The 22,088-nt window shown below is 34.5% G+C and overlaps 1 protein-coding gene across 3 annotated transcripts in view; it reads right to left on the bottom strand.

Annotated features, from left to right (window-relative positions):
- Window positions 1-1,404: 1,404 nt before the first annotated feature.
- TBC1D15 (TBC1 domain family member 15) overlaps window positions 1,405-22,088 on the bottom strand; it is a 66,453-nt gene continuing 45,769 nt past the window's right edge. For all 3 annotated transcript variants that reach the window (XM_047741062.1, XM_047741060.1, XM_047741061.1), the window contains 7 exons: window positions 18,554-18,670; window positions 12,828-12,928; window positions 8,181-8,280; window positions 7,691-7,788; window positions 4,549-4,665; window positions 3,944-4,030; window positions 1,405-2,740 (listed from right to left, as the gene is read on the bottom strand). In XM_047741062.1, coding sequence (XP_047597018.1) covers window positions 2,522-2,740; window positions 3,944-4,030; window positions 4,549-4,665; window positions 7,691-7,788; window positions 8,181-8,280; window positions 12,828-12,928; window positions 18,554-18,670 — 839 coding nt within the window. In that variant the 3' untranslated portion in view covers window positions 1,405-2,521. The remainder of the gene's footprint in view (window positions 2,741-3,943; window positions 4,031-4,548; window positions 4,666-7,690; window positions 7,789-8,180; window positions 8,281-12,827; window positions 12,929-18,553; window positions 18,671-22,088) is intronic.

Below are 22,088 nucleotides of genomic sequence, written 5' to 3'. Positions count from 1 at the left end.
TGTCTGCAAAAATATGCATACAAAACTTCAAATATAGTAAGAGGTTCATACATCCTCTGAAAGTAAAGAAATCCAAGCTAGAAGGATATTACCTGGTTACAAAGTAACACACAAGTCGGGTTAAGTTTTAAGTTCTTCAACAAACGTTCTGGGTTACTTTATATAAACTACCTTTAGTGATGGACATAATTACATGAATATCCCATAAGAATTAGTTCGCATCTATAAAATCTTTGGAAAGGTCAGGTTCAGCAAGAATAACTATGTATTCCAAAATGCTCTTTTCCTTATTCAAAAAAAGCTCTAGTCATCACCAAGACTAAAGTTCCTAACATACAAAGAGATAGAAGAGTCCTAGGCGCATGAGACAATCAAGATAGGGGTTCTTAAATGCAAAGAGGCTTCCCACAGACTCTCAGTTAAATTAGGAATTACTTAAATTTTAACATTAAATATCACATTATAAAGCATATATTATACATGTTATCAGGGTACGAACAGAACATCTTGTGAAAACTAAAATAAATAAATCTTTAAGAAGTTAGGCTAACCAATTTACCTGACTTACCTGTTTTAGCAATCTCAGTAACTCAAGTTTATATAGAATTTGCTAACTGGATTTTGTAGACTCTCATTAAGACTTTATCTAGCACTGTGCTGTATTATTACTTCCCCATCAAAAATGAGCTAGAAATTCAGACTCTTCAGTATGTTTTAACAAGTAGTTTTATAATAAAACTTGACAAAAGTTCAAGTTACTAAATGTGTTAAGATTTTTTTAAACTCTGAAGTAGATACGACATTACATAGTGGGGAAAAAACTCCAAAGCCCCTGTCCAGGAAGAACAAGAAGGACATCAAGATGTTCTAAGCAATTTCCTGAACAGCAGGAAATGAAAGACTGGAGATGCCGAGTGTCTGATCAGTTTACGTTTTTGTCTAAACAGGCTTACTCATTATTAACTGATGAAAGATAACACACATATGATATTAAAAAACTAAAATCTAATGGTTCGACGGTCATGATTGTCAGATTCCTTCTCAAGTAGGAAAAAAGTTCATTTGGTTCCCCAGTTTTCTGGAGGAAAAAAAAATCTGTCTCCTGGACCATTTCAGAACTGCGTAACTTTTATTTTATATTATTAACATCAATTATAGGAAGTTGCTTTCCGAAGTCAGACAATTACATCCTCCAAGACAACACTATGCCCAAGCCCACGGTGATGAAAATTTGCTTTTGGTTATAAAAGGGTCGTGTTTCTTTCTCATGTCCATAACTCATTCCAGTGATTGTTTCAATCATATAAAAATAAAAAATGTGCTGGGGACCATCTTGGATTTTTTTCTTCTAATGAAGAACTATCAGACTACTTCTAAGTATAATTTAACTGAAAACACTACTTTAACTTCAAATTTATTTTAATGATATGTACAGGAGTTAACAAATTACAATTAAAACGGAATCAGTTATGTTAATTCCACATAACTTAAAATCATGCAACACTGCATGGTAAAAACAGCTTCATTCATATACAAAAAAGTATTATTTTGAGACTCGTGATAGTATACTGAAATTTCTGACATAAGCTTTTTGCAAAGAGCATTTTATAAAAATTTAAAGACCTGATTAATCAGTTAATGCATTATTAGGAAAGATAATAAACACATTATTAGTAAAGTGAGGATTACAAGCAATTAATTTTAAAATTATACCAGATACAGGGTTGAATGTAGTCCAATGAAATAAATGTTGATTAAGAAAATAGTTTTGAAAAAGATCTCATACTGAAGCTATGCATTACTTTTGTCAAATCAGGTTATACAAATCAATAGTCAAGTTTATTCAGTTAACGAAAATATGCCTATCCTTTCTTATACTCATAAATAAGTACTTATATAGTTTTTATATACAAGTGAAGAAAACGTTGATGTAAAAAATATACTGCCAATCCACTTATTATGGTTGAAATAGCTCTTTTTATCTACACATTAAATTGCATTGATGAAAATATCCAATTTAAATCACATTCAACCAGCATAAATATTTAAGCTGAGTATTGTTGTAAACAATAGAGAAAAACAAATTCTTTTATCTTATCACTTGGGTAACACAATCTACATCTCAGCTTAGAATGCTATAGAAAGGCCCAACATTTAATTTAATCAAATCCAAAACCCACTAAACTGAGAGTAAACAAAGTGAATGTTTTTCAAAGTGCATAATTTCCAACTCATCCACTTCTAATATTTATCCAATTCCAGTTCATCAGCAAGAAAATAAAATGTACTTGGCTATAAAAATACTAAGGAATGTTATTGAAAAGGAAAGGCTATTTGGTAGAAGTAACTACAAAAATAATTAGTTTAAATCTTTGTAAAGCTTTAATGCAAGAACATCAGTACACTTTCTTTCCACAAACCTTAAAGCATGATCAATACCAAGATTTTAAATTTCCACCTTTCAAGTACTTGAAAAATGTTGCAAAAGAATGTCTCTTCGAAAACTAAGCAAGAAGAATGATCATGCAGGTGTTAATCTGCTAACATTTGGGGACACTGATGTCTGTGTTGGGTTGTCATCTCTGGCTCCACTGGTAGCAAGTACAGGCAAGGAGTCACTCTGAAATGTAGATGTAGGACTAGTCATGCCAACATTTTCATCTTCACCAGTGTCTGAATCTGGTGTTGTAACTTCACTGTCCTGAAGTCCCAGGATCTCAGAAACTGCCTGTGGTAATTCCTGAATATGCAAAATGAAACACAACACCATCCTTCACTATTGAGGAAAAGTAATCACGAAATAACACTTCTCCTTAAGACAACACTGATTCCAGAGTCTGAACATTTATTCTAACAGTATGATTTTATATATCTTCTCACAACTTCCTTCTCCACTCCAAATGCAATCCTAACCCTTTTTTCATAAGCAGTTCTGTGATCTTCTTTCCCAAGTCAGTCACTCTCCACCCCACCCTACCACTCCCACAAACATAGTTTTTCTAATATTTAGCATTTATTTCATTCTCCCTGTTATTATAGAATCTTAGCTATTAAATGAGATCTTATTTACACCATCTTTCTCCCTTAATGCACAAGGTTCCTTAAAGAAATGTTTCACTGACCTATTTTGAACAGATTAGCTATCAAATAAATGTTTGTAGAAGTGAACCAAAAGAAGTATTTGGAACCATGAACAAATGACACAAAGACGCCTGGGTGGCTCAGTGGGTTAAGCCACTGCCTTCGGCTCAGGTCATGATCCCAGGGTTCTGGGATCGAGTCCCACATCGGGCTCCTTGCTCAGCAGGGAGCCTGCCTCTCTCTCGACCTCTGCCTGCCTCTCTGCCTGCTTGTGTGCTTTCTCTCTCTCTCTGACAAATAAATAAATAAAATCTTTAAAAAAAAAAAAAAAGACACAAAGACCAAATAGGAAAGCTCATAAAAATGCAAAAGCCAAATCAGAAGAATGATTTGGTTTGAATTCAGATCATAATACACCAAATTTGCCTTGTTTTTAGAAAGTACTAAGAGCCTGATACAGTTGTAAAGACACGGACTAAATACTACTCATTTAATTATTTCTGATTAGCATCTCTCTTTATTGGGGATACCACATTTAATATAAGGTCCTAGTCTGTATTCAGACTGGATAATACATCATCAATACTTAAATTCTACAGCCTCTTTAGTTGTTGCAGAAATGTTTTCATTATTTTTGCCATTTTGCTGTACTATGTTTCTTATCTAGCATAATTAATCGACTGTTTTCAATTAAGTGTGATAAATCCATAATGGTAAAATCCTAGCTAATGCCTGATGCCTGCCTTCAACTTGCTAAAACTGCCATTTATCTTACTTCTACAAAGAAAAATTCTTTCTTGACCTCAGCTTGACCAAAAGCATACAAATAAAAAACCTCAGAATTACTGAAAACACTGCATACCTTGCATTTTACCATCTGTAGAGAAATTGCTTCTGCCTTGCATAGTACATCTTCCACATCAATTTTCATGGACAATTCATTGATATGCTAAAATGAATCCATAAAATAAAATGATAATTGAAACTAAAAGCACTATTATATTCTACTATTTAAACAATTACCAGTTATATTTCATTGCAGATACAAAAACCTTAAAATAAAAGTATTCACATACTACAAATAAGCAGGAAATTCAATATATATTTCAGTTTTAAAGTTAAAGAATAGCTAATAAGCTTATGGAACATTAAATCCAGCAGCTGTCCCAAGTCTGTTATCTTAAAGTTATAAGCAAAAGACATTTTTTTCTTTTAAGAAAACTAAACTACATAAAAGAGCATTTGCTGAATTTCCTTTTCTTCCTAATTAGCCAGGTAAAAATAACTGGCCAGTATGTATTCAGTGAACTGTCATTCTCAGAGTCAGTTTCATATTAAGTGTTATTGATATAATTTAAGTTTTACTCAAGGGATTCAATAAAGCTCCAGGGAAATGTTTTGTATACTGGTACCACCAAACAAAGGAAAGTGCCAAAATATTAAAATCTAAATTAAAGGAATAACTACCTTTAGTATTTCATTAAAGCCATAATGCTTTTCCATTATTTGCTGCTTTTCTGATTCCAGAATAGCACAGCAGAGAAGAAGATGAAAATTTTTACATGGCAGTTCAGTCCACATTACCTACAAAAAATAGAACTATTTAGTAAACTGTATCAATTCTAAAATATTTTCCTCACAGAAACAATGTTGAACTCTGAATGACTTCTATGCAAAGCAGAAGTTGCATAGAGAGGACAGACCACTGTTTTTCTAGTTAGGAAATGAGGAGTGGAGAAGTCTTACCTTCACCTACATAGTAACATCAGGTTTAACATTATTTGAATATGATGAATTCCCAATGTGGCCCTTTAGGTAACTATAATAAGCATATCACTGAACCTAATTTATATGATAAATGATATTAATTAAGAAGCTACATCCATGAATATAAGTCTAAGGTATAAGGTAGAAGCCTCTTCAGTACTTTTCTGACCCTTTAGTTTCTCACTTATAAATCACCTTCAATCTCTGGAGGGGAAAAAAAAAAAAAAAAGCTAAATCGTGGATAAAAAAGAAAAAAAATTCAGTGAAATAGTGCATGGGATCAAAACCTCCCAGAGACAGCTCTACATTATATTACATAACACATAACACTCTGATTGTGACAAAAACCGAATCAACTAGCCGAAATTTATACCCAAATGTGTAAAACATTTGATCAATAGCCGTACTTCTTAAATATAGATAATGGCCTCAAATTTAAAGCCTTAATTTCCTATTAATGTACATAACAGTATCTTATCTGGAAAGTGAAAAAGACCACACAAATACTACTACTAAAGCACACCTAAAATGTTTTTACTTATTTCATCAAGAATAAATCAAACTGAATAATTTGCAGATTAAATCCCATTTTTAGAAGTTTAATTTACAAAGCAATTAACCTCAAAATTTTCATTAAAGGTTCAATTTATTTGGTAAACAGAGGATTATTCTATCTAACTCTTTTTTTTTTTTTTTGGATTATTCTATCTATACAGTAATAATATTCTCAGGTCATCCTTTAAAAAAGAAGTTGAGATACTTATTTAACCAAACTGGTAACTTTAAACTGTGATTCCATACAGAGAACAAACTAGTGGTTGTCAAAGGGAGAAGGGGAGCAGGAAGGAAGGAAAACTGAAAGGGATTAAAAGGTACAAAATCCCAGTTGTAAAATAAAGAAGTCATGGGATGTAAAATACAACAGAGGGAATATGGTCAATAGTATTGTCATTAACTTTGTATGGTGACAGATGGTAATTACATTTAAATGGAGAGCATTTCATGATGTATATAAGTGTTAAATCACTATGTTGTACATCAAACTCATAATACTATATGTCAACCAAACTCCAGTTTATAAATAAACTTTAAAAAAAATGTCAGCAACATATTTACTGGAAAATTAGGATGTGATAATTATTGTGTTTTTTTGCTTAATTATCAAACCACTGAGATTAAATTCCATAATGACCCTCAAAAATAAATTAATTATATTAAATTAAATACAATTCCAGCTCAAGAACATGTAAGTTTTACTTCTAATTTCAAACAGAAGAAGTCATCCCACACAAAGCAATGATCCTTTCAATTAGCACATCCCCTTCTCTAATGGTAGCATGGTGGCCAAAAGTATAGGAACCAATTTCCAGCTATAAAAGCCTCAGAGGACACAGGGGTTCCACTATATATACACCTATTTATTATCCCAATGGATTATTTCCCCCATCCCTTCCTTGGGAGAATTTCTGTAATCCCTTGTCTTTATAAAGATAAGGTAGCAATTAGTCATTACACCAACATTCTATTTTAAAAATATACTGACCTGTTAATAATGAATATACCTTAGAAGAAAATAATAATTTTATTTTTCAAGTTACCCTGGGTCCAAAATAAATAAAAGGATATACACTCATCAATACTGTCTAGAGTCGGGGGCAGGGAAATGGGACTTGGGGTAGAGATTAAAGAAGATGTTAGCTATATCTTTAGTTCTTTTTCTTGGAGAAAAGGAGAAAAACTAGAACTAAATATGGCAAAATGTTTACATATGTTAAATATGGATGGTGGGATGTTTTTTAATCCACCATTACATCCCACCTTCTCAACCTCGAGTAATTAGCTAAGGTAATTAGGTCAGAGTTCAAGCTGACCGCGAGTGATTAAAAGTGGCCTTTCCTACCTTTGGTTGCCCATTCTGAAAAATAATCATCTTTCACCTCTTCTTGAGAGTAATATGGCAAAATCTATCAACAGCCTTAAAAACTGACTAGGTCTTTGATTCAGAGGTATCTAGAAATTTATTCTAAGGATATATTCAGAGGTACACATGAAAATTTGATATTAAGATATGTGCCCTAGTGTTAAATATGATGTTCATTGCAACACTATTGGTGCAATCAAGCAAAATATCTACCAGGTAGAAACTAAGTAAATGGCTGTATATTCACAGGATGTTTGCTGTATTATTCTTAGTATTTTCCTTTACCTTAAAGTTCTTTAAAAAAGCAAAACACAGATCAGCTCCCTCCCAATACTTCAGACTACAAAGTTCCGTCTCAACTGCCTGCCTGTCAAAACTTCCCTGAACTCTACACAAATCTATACCAGAATGTGGAAGAGCCACACATAAAGTCAAGCCTCTCAAGGAAAGAACACAATTGCCAACAGTCTAGAAAAGTGTTTTTAGGAAATCTAATGGCCTCAAATCTCATGAGGATTGTGATTTATAAAAAATGCTCCATGGGCGCCTGGGTGGCTCAGTGGGTTAAGCCGCTGCCTTCGGCTCAGGTCATGATCCCAGGTCCTGGGTTCGAGCCCCACATCGGGCTTTCTGCTCAGCAGGGAGCCTGCTTCCTCCTCTCTCTCTGCCTGCCTCTCTGCCTACTTGTGATTTCTCTCTGTCAAATAAATAAATAAAATCTTTAAAAAAAAGAAAAAATGCTCCAAAGACCAGGTATTCAATTCAAGATCATTAAGGAAAGACCACAAAAACTATCAGAATTACATAAGATACATGCTTTAGAACTTTCAGTTAGGCTATTATAATCCATTTATACTCTACAGAATAAAGTGTTTCCTTCCATAACAAGTATTACATTTGTATAATTATTTAAGAACTTACCTCCCATAATCGAAGAATATCTAGAAAGCTAAATTCCCTTTTAAATCTGATTAAAAGCCATCTGAAGCAAAAATAAAGGTATCCAGAGTCCTGAGATTCTACACAGAAAGAAAAAAAAACATATATATATATATATATATGACTTCTTATGCTAATTATCTCACAATACAGTAACCTATTCCAACCTCAAATTTTTCTATGCAGCTTAAGCTATTAGAAATCCTAAAATTTAATTGCCTTCTACTAATTCAAGGAAACAGTTCAAATCTGTTTAAAAGAAAACCATAAAATAACAAATAATTCATTTTATGAATAAACTGTCTTAAGGCATAATTATACAAAGAAAGTTTGGTCCCACGCTTTCATTTGTCAAAGGAACTCAGGCAACAGTGACAGGGTATAGGTATCTTTAAGACAGTTCTTTACTTTTTTCCTCTCTGTATATTACTCTACAGTTTGCTGGGTATATAATTTGATTCACTAAGCTTACCTAAGTAACTGCAAAATCCACTGTCCAACAATCGAAGTAAGGTACTTAGTTGAATTAGCTGGGTCTTCATGCCTTGCATTTGTTCTTCAAAATTCTGATGCTTTAAAGGGAAATAAATGTCACCACATAAATAATACTTAATAAATATGTTACAAAATCACTGATAACTAAATCATGAGTTTAAGGACAAATGCTGGATTTATACCACACTGGTTATATCTTTAAAAATCACAACAAATTAAAAAACTAACACAACATTAAAAAGGAGGGAAAGAGACTCCTTGGTCTCAAACTAAGGATTATTTCTTTTCCTCTATTCATTTCACTTAGATAAATAAAAATGCAGAGCTATAGACTGATACACCTATTTTTTACATCAAATAAGAAACTTGGTGAAAGAGGGTGCCTGAGTGGCTCAGTGGGTTAAGCCACTGCCTTCAGGTCAGTTCATGATCCCGGAGTTCTGGGATCGAGTTCCATATCGGGCTTCCCCTGCTCTGTGGGGAGCCTGCTTCTCCCTCTCCCTCTGCCTCTTCCCTTGCTTGTGCTCTCTATGTCAAATCAATAAATAAAATCTTTAAAAAAAAAAAAAAGAAAGAAAGAAAGAAAGAAACTTGGTGAAAGAAACACACACCTGGGCAATAAACTTTTATCAAATCACTTGCATTGTTAAATATTTCTTCAAACTGTCATATAAAATAAAATAAATTTTAGCTGTAACATATAACTTATTTTGAAGAACTAATCATTTTAATTGTTTCTTAAATTTGATGACATTAGGTAATCTGTGAAGTCAAAACCATTTTCATGACAATTCTAAAATCCTACATGCATTTTGCATTTTAAATTCTCCCACAAGGGTAAAGGCTATATGAGGAGTGATATCGCAGTAGACTGAATACAGGATCAGATATGAAAATTCAGATTTTCATTAAACTAGACATCCACTGGGTAAACAATCCCTCTTCTCAGTAAATTGTTCTGGAAAAGTTACTTTTCATTAAAAAATAGTATTACGTATGTTAAAGTATAAAAGGTTTATTGTTTTTTAAATAACTAATAAATATACACTTCTCAGTATTGATTTTTCATATAGATAAATATTAAGAAATATAACCTACATAAACAAATGCTCTCAGAGTCCTCAGTAGTATCTAAGAGTGTGAAGGGGTCCTGAGACCATGAAGTATGAGAACTGCTATGGTTTATATAATTTTAAACACTCTGCAAAGCTGAGTACACTCCTCACCAAAACTTTAGTCAAGGTTTGGAAGCTGGGAAGGAAGACCAAAATAACTGGAAGTCTCCCTAGATCATTCAAATTTCTTTTATCCATGTGTCCCAACCCTTCTATGGTGACCTATTGTCCTAATGCTTAGAAAAAGCCTAAAGACAACCTCTCTTCCCTCAAAGTTCTATTTAAGTTTTGGGGACAAAGCATCATTCTTGGTAAAGATAAAGTAAAGTAAAATTTTAAAGCTACTGATTCTCAAAAAACTGATTTCTTGGGGCACCTAGGAGGCTTAGTCGGTTAAGCACCTGACTCTTGATTTCAGTTTAGGTCATGGTCTCAGGGTCATGGGATCAAGCCCAGCACAGGAGGGCATATGCTTGAGATTTGCTCTTCCCTCTCCCTGTGCCCCTCCCCCTGCACACACACTTGCTCTAAAATAAATAAATCTTTCTAAAAAAAAAACTGATTTCGGGGCGCCTGGGTGGCTCAGTGGGTTAAGCCGCTGCCTTCGGCTCAGGTCATGATCTCGGGGTCCTGGGATCGAGTCCCGCATCGGGCTCTCTGCTCAGCAGGGAGCCTGCTTTGCTTCCCTTCCTCTCTCTCTGCCTGCCTCTCTGCCTACTTGTGATCTCTCTCTGTCAAATAAATAAATAAAATCTTTAAAAAAATAAAAAAATTAAAAAACTGATTTCTCCTTTATGCTTAAAGAACTAGTTTACTAGACTGACACAAGCCTTTGGGATATTATTTCTTCACATTTACCACACGGACCTGTAAGGGAAAGACAGAATCAACTCTTGATTAGTAGCATCATTTTTATTATGACAGCCAAAGGCCAGAGTTGGTCTGGTAGTACCAACATGGCAAATCTGCTCTAAAAAAAGACCACTCCCAAAATGACAGCTACTTTGGAAAAGTAGCTACTCTGGGAGAAGAGAAAATGAGATCAACAATGGATATACAAATGGCTTTAACTGAATCTGTAAAATATATACATGTGTGCATATAAATACATATGTATGTGTACACATACCCATACACATGTATGTAGATCTGTATATCTATCTATATATCTTTATATATATCTGTATATCTATACATATATGTACACATGTGGGTATATATGTGTATACATATGTCTACATATATACACACACATATATATGGGGAGGGAGGTAAGGAGAAGAAGGGAAGAACTAAACTGAAGGGCAAAATGAATGGTGGGTATAAGAAAGTTCATTAGATCATTTTGCTAATCTTTCCATAATATTTCTATAATAGACACATAGCCTACGCCTACACCTACATTAGATATGAGTAAATATAATAAATCTATGGACATAAGGTTCAGCCATCACAAAAGAAATAAAAACTTACATGAAATAAAGCTGTAAAACAAAAAGAAGGAGTCAAATGGTGGTATGGATTTAAGGACATCAAACCAATAGCAATGCAGTAAAAAATAATCATGCAGATTATTTTGATTGCAAAATATTACCCTTTTATTCAAATAGAAAAAAAAATGTTAGTAGACAATATATTAAGAGATTTTTTTTAGAATAAAGACTAGAAAAATCCCCAGACCATCCTCAATGGAAAAGGCAAACACAGAAAACATTTACTATGAAAAAGAAGAAAGAATTTGAACCTTCATACACAAAAATGACAAAGACTGTAAAGTACGTATTACAGATGTTCAGAAAAGTCTTTACATTTGAGACCTAGATACATGCATGTATGTACATACACATGCATGTATGTGTGTGTGTGTATATATATATATATATATATGGCATCATAAACCAATTTTTTGAACATGTCAATACTGTATCAATTTTATCAAAGTTATTACAGTAAAAATCTAAACCGTATGTTCATGTTAATATTTTTGGAATACTTACTATTTAAGTAAAGGTCTAAACTAAGCACTGGGGAAATATTCATGTGTTTATTCTACAAAAACCTCATGTTGGCATTAGGAAAATTCTGGAAGCATACCAGGAAACTAGTTAAATAAAGACATGACCCTTTTATCAAGGAACATACTAGCTCTAGCAAAAAGAGGATAAACAACAAAAACACAAGAAAGGCAGACAACAGTTTTTATACAATTAGTATCAGTTGTACAGACCTTTATAACAAATGCCTCAGGTTTCTAGAGCACTTGGGAGTAATTGGAACTAAGAAGGCAGGTAAAATCAATCAATCAAAAAGGTAAGGAAGACAAACTATGATATTAGCAGATTACTGCAATTAATAATCTTTCCAAATAATCCAAAACCTTAATTCACGTTCATGACTAGGTACTTTGAATCCTTATTAATTTAAGAGTAAAAAGTATTTTAAAAACTATCAAATCTTATCAAATATGCATTTGAAAAGAAGTAGGAGAAGTGAGGATGAGATGCAACCATGGATATAAGAGACTTGAGAAAATAGATACAAATGGGAGAAACTGGAAGGGGAAAGAAAAATTGGCAAGCAAGAGGGGGAAGAACAGAAGTATGGAAAAAAGAGAAGGGTACTTCTAAACTCCACGTTTGTATCCCAGAAAATGAATTAAACCTTATATTATAAGGAAACACTGTATATGACTACATATTCAAAATCTTTATCCCCTTGCAAGCAAGTCATTAGAATACCCAACATCAAAGTCCAGCATCAAGTATATTAGTTTTTCTCTAAACACTACAGTGACCTATGTAGTCAGGTCTTTGGATTTCATATGCCTTTATCTATTCTTAGCTCTCTGCTGTTTTTTCTAATAGATTACTTGAGAAACCTATTTTGTTTCCCTATTAATACTCTCTGTGCTATTGTCCCAGAATTCTGTCTCCAAGCTATTATCAATAGATACAATATTCTTTGTAGTAATATGTATATATAAACACAGTTCAACTCTAATAATCACATGCTTCTGAGAAAGTAACAGTGAATCACTATAAAAGTGTCACTGTTACAAATAGTTCAAACAGATCTAGAAGAAAAATCAGATACTATAATAACAAAATCCAAAATGTTCAGAAAAAGTAAGGATATTACTAGGCATGACTAAGCTTTATCTCCAAAGCAGATAATATGAAAGTTCAATTACCTCACAAGCACTGAATTCATTTATTCCATCAATATTCTATGACTCATAGCTCTTCTGCAGAACACAAGCATTTACTGATACTAAACCCTGACTGTTACTATGCTATAGGCATTTACTATCTACTTTTTGTATTAAAAGCAATGTCCATATTTTCAAGTCCCTTGGAAAGGCTTATTTTAAAAAGAAACAAATAACAAGGAGTAATTCTTTTAAGTTCCACCATAATTGTCTAAATATAAACATCAATCTTATATAATAAGATTATACAACTAAAATTTTCAAAATTAGTTTGATTAAAGTAAGGAGCCCCTATTCTTACCATTTGGTCCATATAGGAGGCAAAGCACCAAAAGGCATCCACTTCATTTTCCATCACATATAAAAGAGGGGAAAGTAAGTCACTCATTCCCTGAACATACCCTAAGAATAGAGAAAAAAAAAAAATCATGTCTCTGAAAACCTAAGCTTTATGTATCCTTCTGTGCATATCACCATGATTTCACTTAAAATTTCATCTGTTCTTTGCTTTCAGAAACTGGTAGATAATGGCATTTACCAAGAAAAGAAAATAAACAAGGCAGAAGTCTAGCAATGAGTAAGAAAAATGAGTTTAGACTGAGATGTCAAGCAGACAGATAGCTACTATTATACGTCTTGGTGTAGATATCATTATCAAGAGAGTTATAATGTTATTAAAAAAACAATATGTAAAATTATTATGATAAAGAGGAGGGGTGAAGAGAAAACCCAGAAGAACATCAAAGATAAAAGAGTATCTACTCAAAGGACATTTGAGAAGGAGTAGTTAGAAGTAAAGAGGAGGGAAAAAAGTCAAGGGAGAAAGTGTTATAAAAGTCAAGGGGAAAAAAATTTCAGGACCCAAGCAGCCAACAGCACTAAGTGCCATGAACAAGCCAAACAAGAATGAAAAAAGTGGCTAAACTGCTTTAGCCATCAGGTCATTGGTAATCTAAACCAAAAGAAGTCATAACAAAATTATGTACTTCTTTTAAGTACTCATATCTATGTTCTTGTTTTTCTTTTCTTGTTACTCTATGGATAACTAATGCTAGCAACTGCGTTTAATCTAATTAATACTCTGTACCTGAAACCATCACAAAAGAAAGGTGATCTTTCTCTTGACGCTGCTGTAATTTCTCAGTCATGACAATTATAGGCCATGATTAAAAAGAAAAACTCGAAAGTTAAAGAATCAGGCCCCTCACTTATACAAAAAGTCTTGGTTTTGCTTTCCATCTGAACATGTCAAGCTGCTTCTTCTTCTTCTTCTTTTTTAAGATTTTATTTATTTGACAGTGAGAGAGGGAATAAAAGCAGGGGGAGTGGGAGAGGGAGAAGCAGGCCTCCCGCTGAACAGGGAGCCTGCCTGATGTGGGCAATCCCACTGATATCGTAACCTGAGCCAAAGGCAGATGCTTAACACTCCCGTATTTTTTAGTTCCAGCTTATAAAACTATCAATTCTTTTAACTCTTTAACAACTGATTTCAGATTTAAGACAAACATTCTTGAACCAACAAAGGGGCAGAAGTTCATAGTATGCCATTTCACACACAAATTATTATTCAACTTTGGTAACTTTTATACATGCGTTAAAGTTACACAGAGATTTTTTTTTTTTAATTCCAAGGCAGCTTGAAGTCACAGAAAATACAGTCTTTCATGTCTAAGTCTAAAGCTTACATTCTTCTCATTCACGAAAATTGATGTGCACTGAAGCCATTAAAAGAGTATATATTTTAAAGGGGAAGAGGATATTTCTGCAAGAAATGATATACAATTCTACATCTCTCTTCCTATTTTGGCATAAAGCATTAACAAACAACCTCAGGAAGCATGCAGGCCAGTTTCTTGAGAAACCTCAGATTAGAGGTATAACACAGAGACAATTCAGATCACCTCAGGATCTCCCTACAAATAAGTTTCTCTCTATCTGTTCTGAACTTCCCAACATCTACTGCTATGTTCCTATCAACCTATGTCTATAGTACACCCTGTGAAAAAGTATGGCTCTACTCACATTAGCATGAAAAAACACTTGGGTTGCCATGGTGGGTATCCAATTATTACAGAACCAGGAATAACATTTGGAGACAATGCCAGAAAAAAGTGGTGTATGACACAATAGCTAAATACAAGTATTTCTATAAATTTATCACAGACTTTTTAAAAAATCATGCACGCTTGTGATGATTAGATTTGTCAACTTGAGAAGGCCTCAGGATGCTCAGAGGCCTGATTAAGCATTACTTCTGTGAGTGTCCTGAAGGTGTTTCTAGATGAGATTAGTATTTGAATGATGAAATGATGAAAGCAGATGGCCCTCCCAGATATGGTGGGCACCACACAGTCCATGGAAGCCCTGAACAGAATAAAAAGATGGAGGAAGGTTGAATGTGCTCTGCCCGGCTTTCTGCGCTGGGGCACTGATCTTCTACCATGGTTCTCATGCCTACAGACCTGAACTGGCATCTACACCACTGGTTCTCCTGCTTTTGGGTTTTCCTGGGTCTCCAATTTGCAGGTAACAGATTGCGAGACTTCTCAGTCTCCAAAATCGTGTCAGCCAATACCTTAAAAGAACCTTTTTCTTTCTCTGTGTATATATGTCAAAGTATATAATAAATATATGCAAACAGAAATGAAAATATATAAACATACATAACCTTAATGGTTCTGTTCCCCTGGAGAACCGTAATTAAAAAAAAAAAAAAAAAAAAACCACAACACTTTGAAAAAAAGAATAGGGGCGCCTGAGAGGCTCAGTTGGTTGAGCGATCTGCCTTAGGTTCAGGTCATGATCCCAGGGTCCTGGGATGGAGCCCTATGTTGGCTTCTCTGCTTCTCTCTCTCCCTCTGTGATCTCTCTCTCTCTCTCTCTCTCTCAAATATATAAATAAAATCCTTTAAAAAAGAATAAATACGTTGGAAGGAAGACTAAATTGTTATCAGCACTTTTCTACATGGCAATGACACAGAGAAAGCAAAGACATATAAAGCCTAAACCAATTAAAGCATGAGAGAAACTTGATCTGAATTCAACAGAGTGCAAAGGAGTACTACTTTACTGGGTCTGACTGCATACAGTCTATAATAAAAATATTTCAAAGTGTGCTATTCAAAAGATTTACAAAGCATCTTTCATCTGGGAATAAAAGTGCTTTATTATAAAGTTATAATGAATAAAAATTTCTAAGAAGCTAATTTAATCATTTAAGTCTTCAGCTTTCATATGGGATCACTACCATATTTCTTATACAAGTCTTAGCTGAAGCAAGTAGTCAAATTAATCTTCATACTCTAGTTGCTTTTAATCTATTTTATTTTACACATGATGTTCTTTGGGGTATGTCATGAGTTGCGGGGGTGGAATTAATGTACAAATTCCTTTTAATTAAAGAAAGATTAAAGCTGTTTAAATTAGCATTCGGTGACACTAAGATCCTGCGGCAGTGCTGACTGATGCACATCTTAACCAGCACTACTACAATTTCTCAAGGAGTTCCCTAAAATTATTTTCAGAGCAAATTTGTTTCAGTAGGGAGGTATGAGAAATGAACTTCTTATCATCCTAGTGTACACTTTCTTCCACTGAAAAGAAAAATTTCACACATATAGGTCAATTTTCAGATTAACTGAAGCTTAGCCCTTAGAGCATCAAATAAAAAATATTAATCTTAGGAGCTGGAAATAATTTTTTTTAATTAGACACTCTGCCTTCTTACATACAGTATTTTGAGTAAAATTTAATATTTTAGTGGTTATTTAGGATCATCATTATGTACACACACCATTTAAAAAGATTACCTCCCATAGAAACATCCTAAGCATAGTGTCTTTGCACTAGCTAAGAATTATTCTTCCTTGAGTTCTTCCATCTGCTTTTGGTAATTTCTGTCTCCTTCCTCACTATTAATGAGACTGTATTCAGTGTAAATACACCTATACCTCATTTAGTTGGTCTATGAAGCCAAAGAACTCAATATGATAGAATTACCTACGAGAGTAAATTTACAGCCAAGGTTACTTTGCCACGGTAAAAGATGAGAAATTAGGTGCACTGCTTTATGAAAACTACCTTGGCTCCTCACAAAGCCAGAGTTCTTAACAGGAACCTTGGCTATGTTTCAGATAACTTAAGTATTTGACTAGAAAGAATGAGGGATTGATACAGACAAATGAAGACAGCAATCTACCCAGTTAGCTGGTCTGGGACTACACCCTGAAAAAATTGAGCATTCAGGAACTCCTAAGAAAATGCACGAATTCCTATTTCAAAATTATCACCTGAAAGTACAAGACGATGCCTCCTGTTCCCTAAGACAACAGTCCCAGTCCCTATAGTAAAATGGCAATGGGTCAGCGTGGTAGATGAGCAGAGGTAAAAATGCCAGCCTGAGAATAAAGAACTGCGTCTCTACCCCCAGTCCAATATTTACTACTTCTGCAACCTTGAGTCACTCTCTCAAACAATAAAGCCTGACTCATATTATTGGGATTATTTCCCCACTTCTTCAAAAGGCTGCTCTTGGTAAGGAGTCAAAACCAAGCATGACAACATTTTAACCTGAAAAGCACTCTACCAATATGTTTTCAATGATCCAATATGAGGTGTGATAGATAGCACTGGCTAAATTTTACATTTTAAAGAGAAATCTGTGGTTTTCAGTCACCAAAGAGGCTAATGCCTCAAGATCCACAAAAGAGTTTACATCCTCCCCTAACATATAAAAGAAGAGGAATTCACATAAGGTGAGGAAAATGTACCATAATTCAAGGTTCATTTAGGTTTAATATGCTAAATATCCAATTACCTTCTCCAAAAGCTATATCAAGCTCTATTAAAATAATCTGGAAGGGGCGCCTGGGTGGCTCAGTGGGTTAAAGCCTCTGTCTTTGGCTCAGGTCATGATCCCAGGATCCTGGGATCGAGCCCCACATCAGGCTCTCTGCTCAGCAGGGAGCCTGCTTCCCTTCATCTCTCTCTGCCTGCTTCTCTGCCTGTTTGTACTCTCTCTCTCTCTCTCTCTAATAAATAAATAAAATCTTAAAAAAAAAATCTGGAAAACATCTACTTCCATTATTCTCTACTTGGGAATCACTCACATGGTAGATAACTCAGAGACTTTTCCATTACTTATACTTACCTAAAGGTTGATTTTTAAAGAAACAGCTCAAGTTCGTACTCCTTAAAATATTAATACCTTATATTTTCTTCCCCCTTAACCCTTCCTCATACAATCCGCTACTACCCCTACCAGCCCATCTTGCTAACCCATTTTCGTAGGAAATGCACATACCAAGAAAACAGAGTAAAGTTCTACATGGCCTGGAGAATTTTATCTGCCTGGCTTGTCCAAAAATGTATCATCACATCAGTATTTTCCTTCACAAGGGAGGAAAGCATTTCATACAAAGTTTACCAAACTTGCTCAGTTCAGATGCCATAATGTCTTAGTAATTTTTTCCAAGGCACCCCTAGGTTCAAAGAAGTAACTAACATTTCTATTTATTAAGTACTTAGATCCAAACAACTTAATAACTATTTATGTCCTATGAACTTAGCACCTGTCGGGCACTGTAATACTTCTCAAACCTTGGAATCCAACTGGATACCACCATCCTCATTTCCTGTCCTTCATCTATTTTCACACAATACTTGCTTATCATAACAAGGCCAAAAGCCCTGCTTTGCAAAACTGTAACTTCATTAGGAGGAATGTGGAAATCGAATGTTGAAACTCTGAACTACATCAGCGAGGACTCAGAGCAGTATCCTTACAGATGTCACTATCTTCCTCAAAAATTTAAAATATCCCATATTGCCCCATGAGTATGCTGTGCCAACTCAGTGCTCTTCATGCAAAATCTGGGAATCACTGCCTTCCAAGTTTCCAGTCCAACAGAACAATCCCTTTAGAAACTAACACACAGAGCTGTTGCATATGTCTAACAGGCATAACTTTAAATTCTAAAATAAGCATATATAAATCTTTTAAAATTAGGATATTAGAAGAGAACTTACCTAAATCAAAATCATACATACAGTAGGTCATCAAAATGTCATGAAGCAAAATCAACCCTGGATTATCTTGGCCTTCATAAAACTTGTTTGTTCGATCTGTTCTGTTAACATCTTTTTCTGAGGATGAAAATCATCATATATTTGAAAACTTTTCAAAAAACAGATTTTTATAAAGCTTATTATCTTATAAGAACAAAATTATTTTTCTTGCTATAAATTTCACTCTCTTGCTGACCTTTTACTTAATGAAAAAATTCATCAAATTCCATTTCAGGCATGCAATAAAGTAAGATTCTAAAATATTTTCCAAAAAATCAGTCCACTTCCTCATGGGTATATTTTCAAATATTTTTCAATTCTTATCTAAACACAGAAATTTTTCAATAGCAGAAAACAATTTTAATTAATTAAAAGGAACACCAATAATTCATATTAGTTAGCAATAAAAATGCCAGTCATGGATGCAGGTGATAGGCAGGATTACTTGAAAACAGTAATTAAAAAAGCTACTATGCAATCAACTATAGTCAAAGAGATTTGTTTCATTCATATTTGCTTCATTCATTATCAACTTCTTTATCATGTTCCACAAACATCTTCAGGACAAATTATTTCTCATATATACATTATTCAGTTTACATATTAGTATAAACAATTTATTTTTATTTTGAGAAAATGAAAACTCACATTGTGCTAGCAATGATTTCATGACATTAAAAACAGATTTGGAAACATCACCATGAGTGTATCCCCAAGTTGTACTGACAATTCAATTCACAAACACTGATAACTATTAGATGCAGCTTATTGTGGAAGGCTTTACAACTAAAAGGTATTCCCCAAACGAATCCCTTAGTAAATTAGGAAGAAATAATTTACAGAAACGCAGTGTTTAATTAACTACTCTATAATCAATTCTGTTTAAAAGTTATAACTGACCTCCACCCCCACTCCCTTAAAATGAATAAATTGAAAACATTCTCAATATAGGTACTCCTGCTGTTTTTCAAAAGTTTGCATTACACCACTTCACTTTTACAAAAGACCTACATTAGTACCTGTTTTCACTAACCAAAAGAAATCCAAAGATTTTTACTTTTACAAAAAAACAACAAAAAGTGAAAATAACTTTCAGGATTTGTTTTGCAGCAAACTGGCTACTGAGGCAGCCCCTGCCCTGGGTAGCAAGAGTGGCCCCACCACACTCCTTCCCCAGGACCTACACTCAACATCTCAGCGTCAAGCCACCACAGCTCTGAACTGTGTCTGTGGGCATCTGTGCTGTATCTTGATTGATTTTGTGTATCTGTCAGCAAAGAGCCTAAAAGACGTTATTTTTTTGGTCTGGGAATGCTTAAAAAATCTTCCATATAAGTTAATAATAATTATTTTTCTGCTTCATACCATTCAGACTTATGAAAGGTCTCACAGGAACACTCTACTTTCAGGTAGCAGGGTAAATCTATACTTGTGAAGAAATGGGGAGGTATTTTACAACAGAGTAGAATCTAACAATAGAAGATGACATGAGTTTAGATTCTATAAGGGCATTTTAAGAAAATATGAGACACATATCATAGCTTTCTATTAAAATACACTATATTAGATTTAATAAAAGCAAGTACATATCTATGGAATTGTGGATACATTTTTCAAAGAAAAGCAATACCAAAAAAAGGCATAATGAATGTAAAATTTCATTTAAAAACATCAAAATGGGGCGCCTGGGTGGTTCAGTGGGTTAAGCCTCTGCCTTCGGCTCAGGTCATGATCTCAGGGTCCTGGGATCGAGGCCCGCATCAGGCTCTCTGCTCAGCGGTGAGCCTGCTTCCTCCTCTCTCTGCCTGCCTCTGCCTACTTGTAATCTCTCTCTCTCTTTCTGTCAAATGAATAAATAAAATCTTTAAAAAAAAAATTAAAAAAAATAAATAAAAAATAAAAACATCAAAATGGCAGCACCTGGGTGGCTCAGTCAGTTAAACATCTGCCTTCTGCTCAGGTCATGATCTCAGGGTCCTAGGATAGAGGCTGGTGTAGGGCTCCCTGCTCAGTGAGGAGTTGGCTTCCCCCCCTCCCCCCATTCTCCCTCCTCCCACTCGTGCTCTCTCTCAAATAAGATCTTTAAAAAATAAAAATAAAAAAATAAAAAACATCAAAATGTTTTGCTCTCAAATCAGTGTTGATAAATGGGTACATAAGTTTATGTTTTATTAACTCAAGCACAATTTACACAGTCATGATAATACAGAATATCTGCCTTAACAGGGGTTCTTAAACATGGTAAAAATTATTTGTACCCTCATGAACTATCTGCATTTCTTTCCTCTTGTATATTTAGAAGTGACATGCCAGGCAGAAAACAAAAAGGGATCAAAATGATATATAAAAATATTTTGTAAAGAAAGTACTTCTAGAAACTATTTCTAGAAAGAAAATTAGTACTTAAATTTAGGGGGGAAAAAAGGGCTCTCATTAAATCCAACTGTTCATCTAACTTGCTATAGCTAAAGAAGACTCCAACATGTTATCTCCTCCCAACTCAAGCTCTCAGATGAGGCCCTTGCTTCCTATTTCTGAGAAAACTGAAGTTATCCAAAGAGAACATCCACAGAATCCTGCTATTTTAACCACATAACTGCATTTGTATTCAGTCTCCTCTCCTATCATTCTAAAGGAGCTTCCAGGATGGTGGTCAAGTCCAATCCCTCCTCTACTGCATGAAATCCACCCTTTAGTGGCTACCCAAAGATAATGCCCTCGTTAATTCTTGTCTCCCTCTCTAGTTTCAGTTTTTCTTCCTACCTGGTCCATTCTCACCTAGCTTTCAACCATACTGTTATTTCTCTCATCTTCATCAAAGCCTTACTTAACCTCACTTTCCCCTCTAATGGCAGCCCATTTTGTCTCCATCTGTTTAGAGCAAAACTTTTTTTTTTTTTTAAGATTTTATTTATTTGACAGAGAGATGACAAGTAGACAGAGAGGCAGGCAGAGAGAGAGGGGGAAACAGGCTCCCCGTTGAGCAGAGCGCTCCATGAAGGGCTCGAACCCAGAACCCTGAGACCATGACCTGAGCCGAAGGCAGAGGCTTAACCCACTGAGCCACTCAGGCGCCCCTAGAGCAAAATTACTTCAACATGCAGAGAGCCTGGGGTGAAAAATAAGTCTAACATATGTTGTTCTTTTCTACTTGGAATGCCCTTCACTTAGATATTGGCATCTCACCCTTCCCCCTTTAGGTTTCTACTCAAATATCACCTTTTCAGTAAAAGCATTCTTGGGTCACCCAAGTTAAAACTGCAATATCACACATAAACTTCCTAACCATTTTGGCTGCCTCATTTTCTATTTAGCACTTATCACTAACATACCACATATGTTACTTATCTTATTTACTGTTTGTTCTTCCCCACAAGAATAGAAGGTCCTTGAAGGTAAGTATTTTGTCTGTTTTGTTCACTAATAAATCCCCAGAGCCTAGGGGAGAGCCATATAAATGCCACATAAGAGGCAATAAGTAAATATTTATTAAATG

Source organism: Lutra lutra, chromosome 8 (assembly GCF_902655055.1).
Source record: "Lutra lutra chromosome 8, mLutLut1.2, whole genome shotgun sequence".
NCBI lineage: Eukaryota > Metazoa > Chordata > Mammalia > Carnivora > Mustelidae > Lutra > Lutra lutra.
Note: the sequence above shows the minus strand (reverse complement) of the source record. Positions and strands in the feature narration are given on the sequence as shown.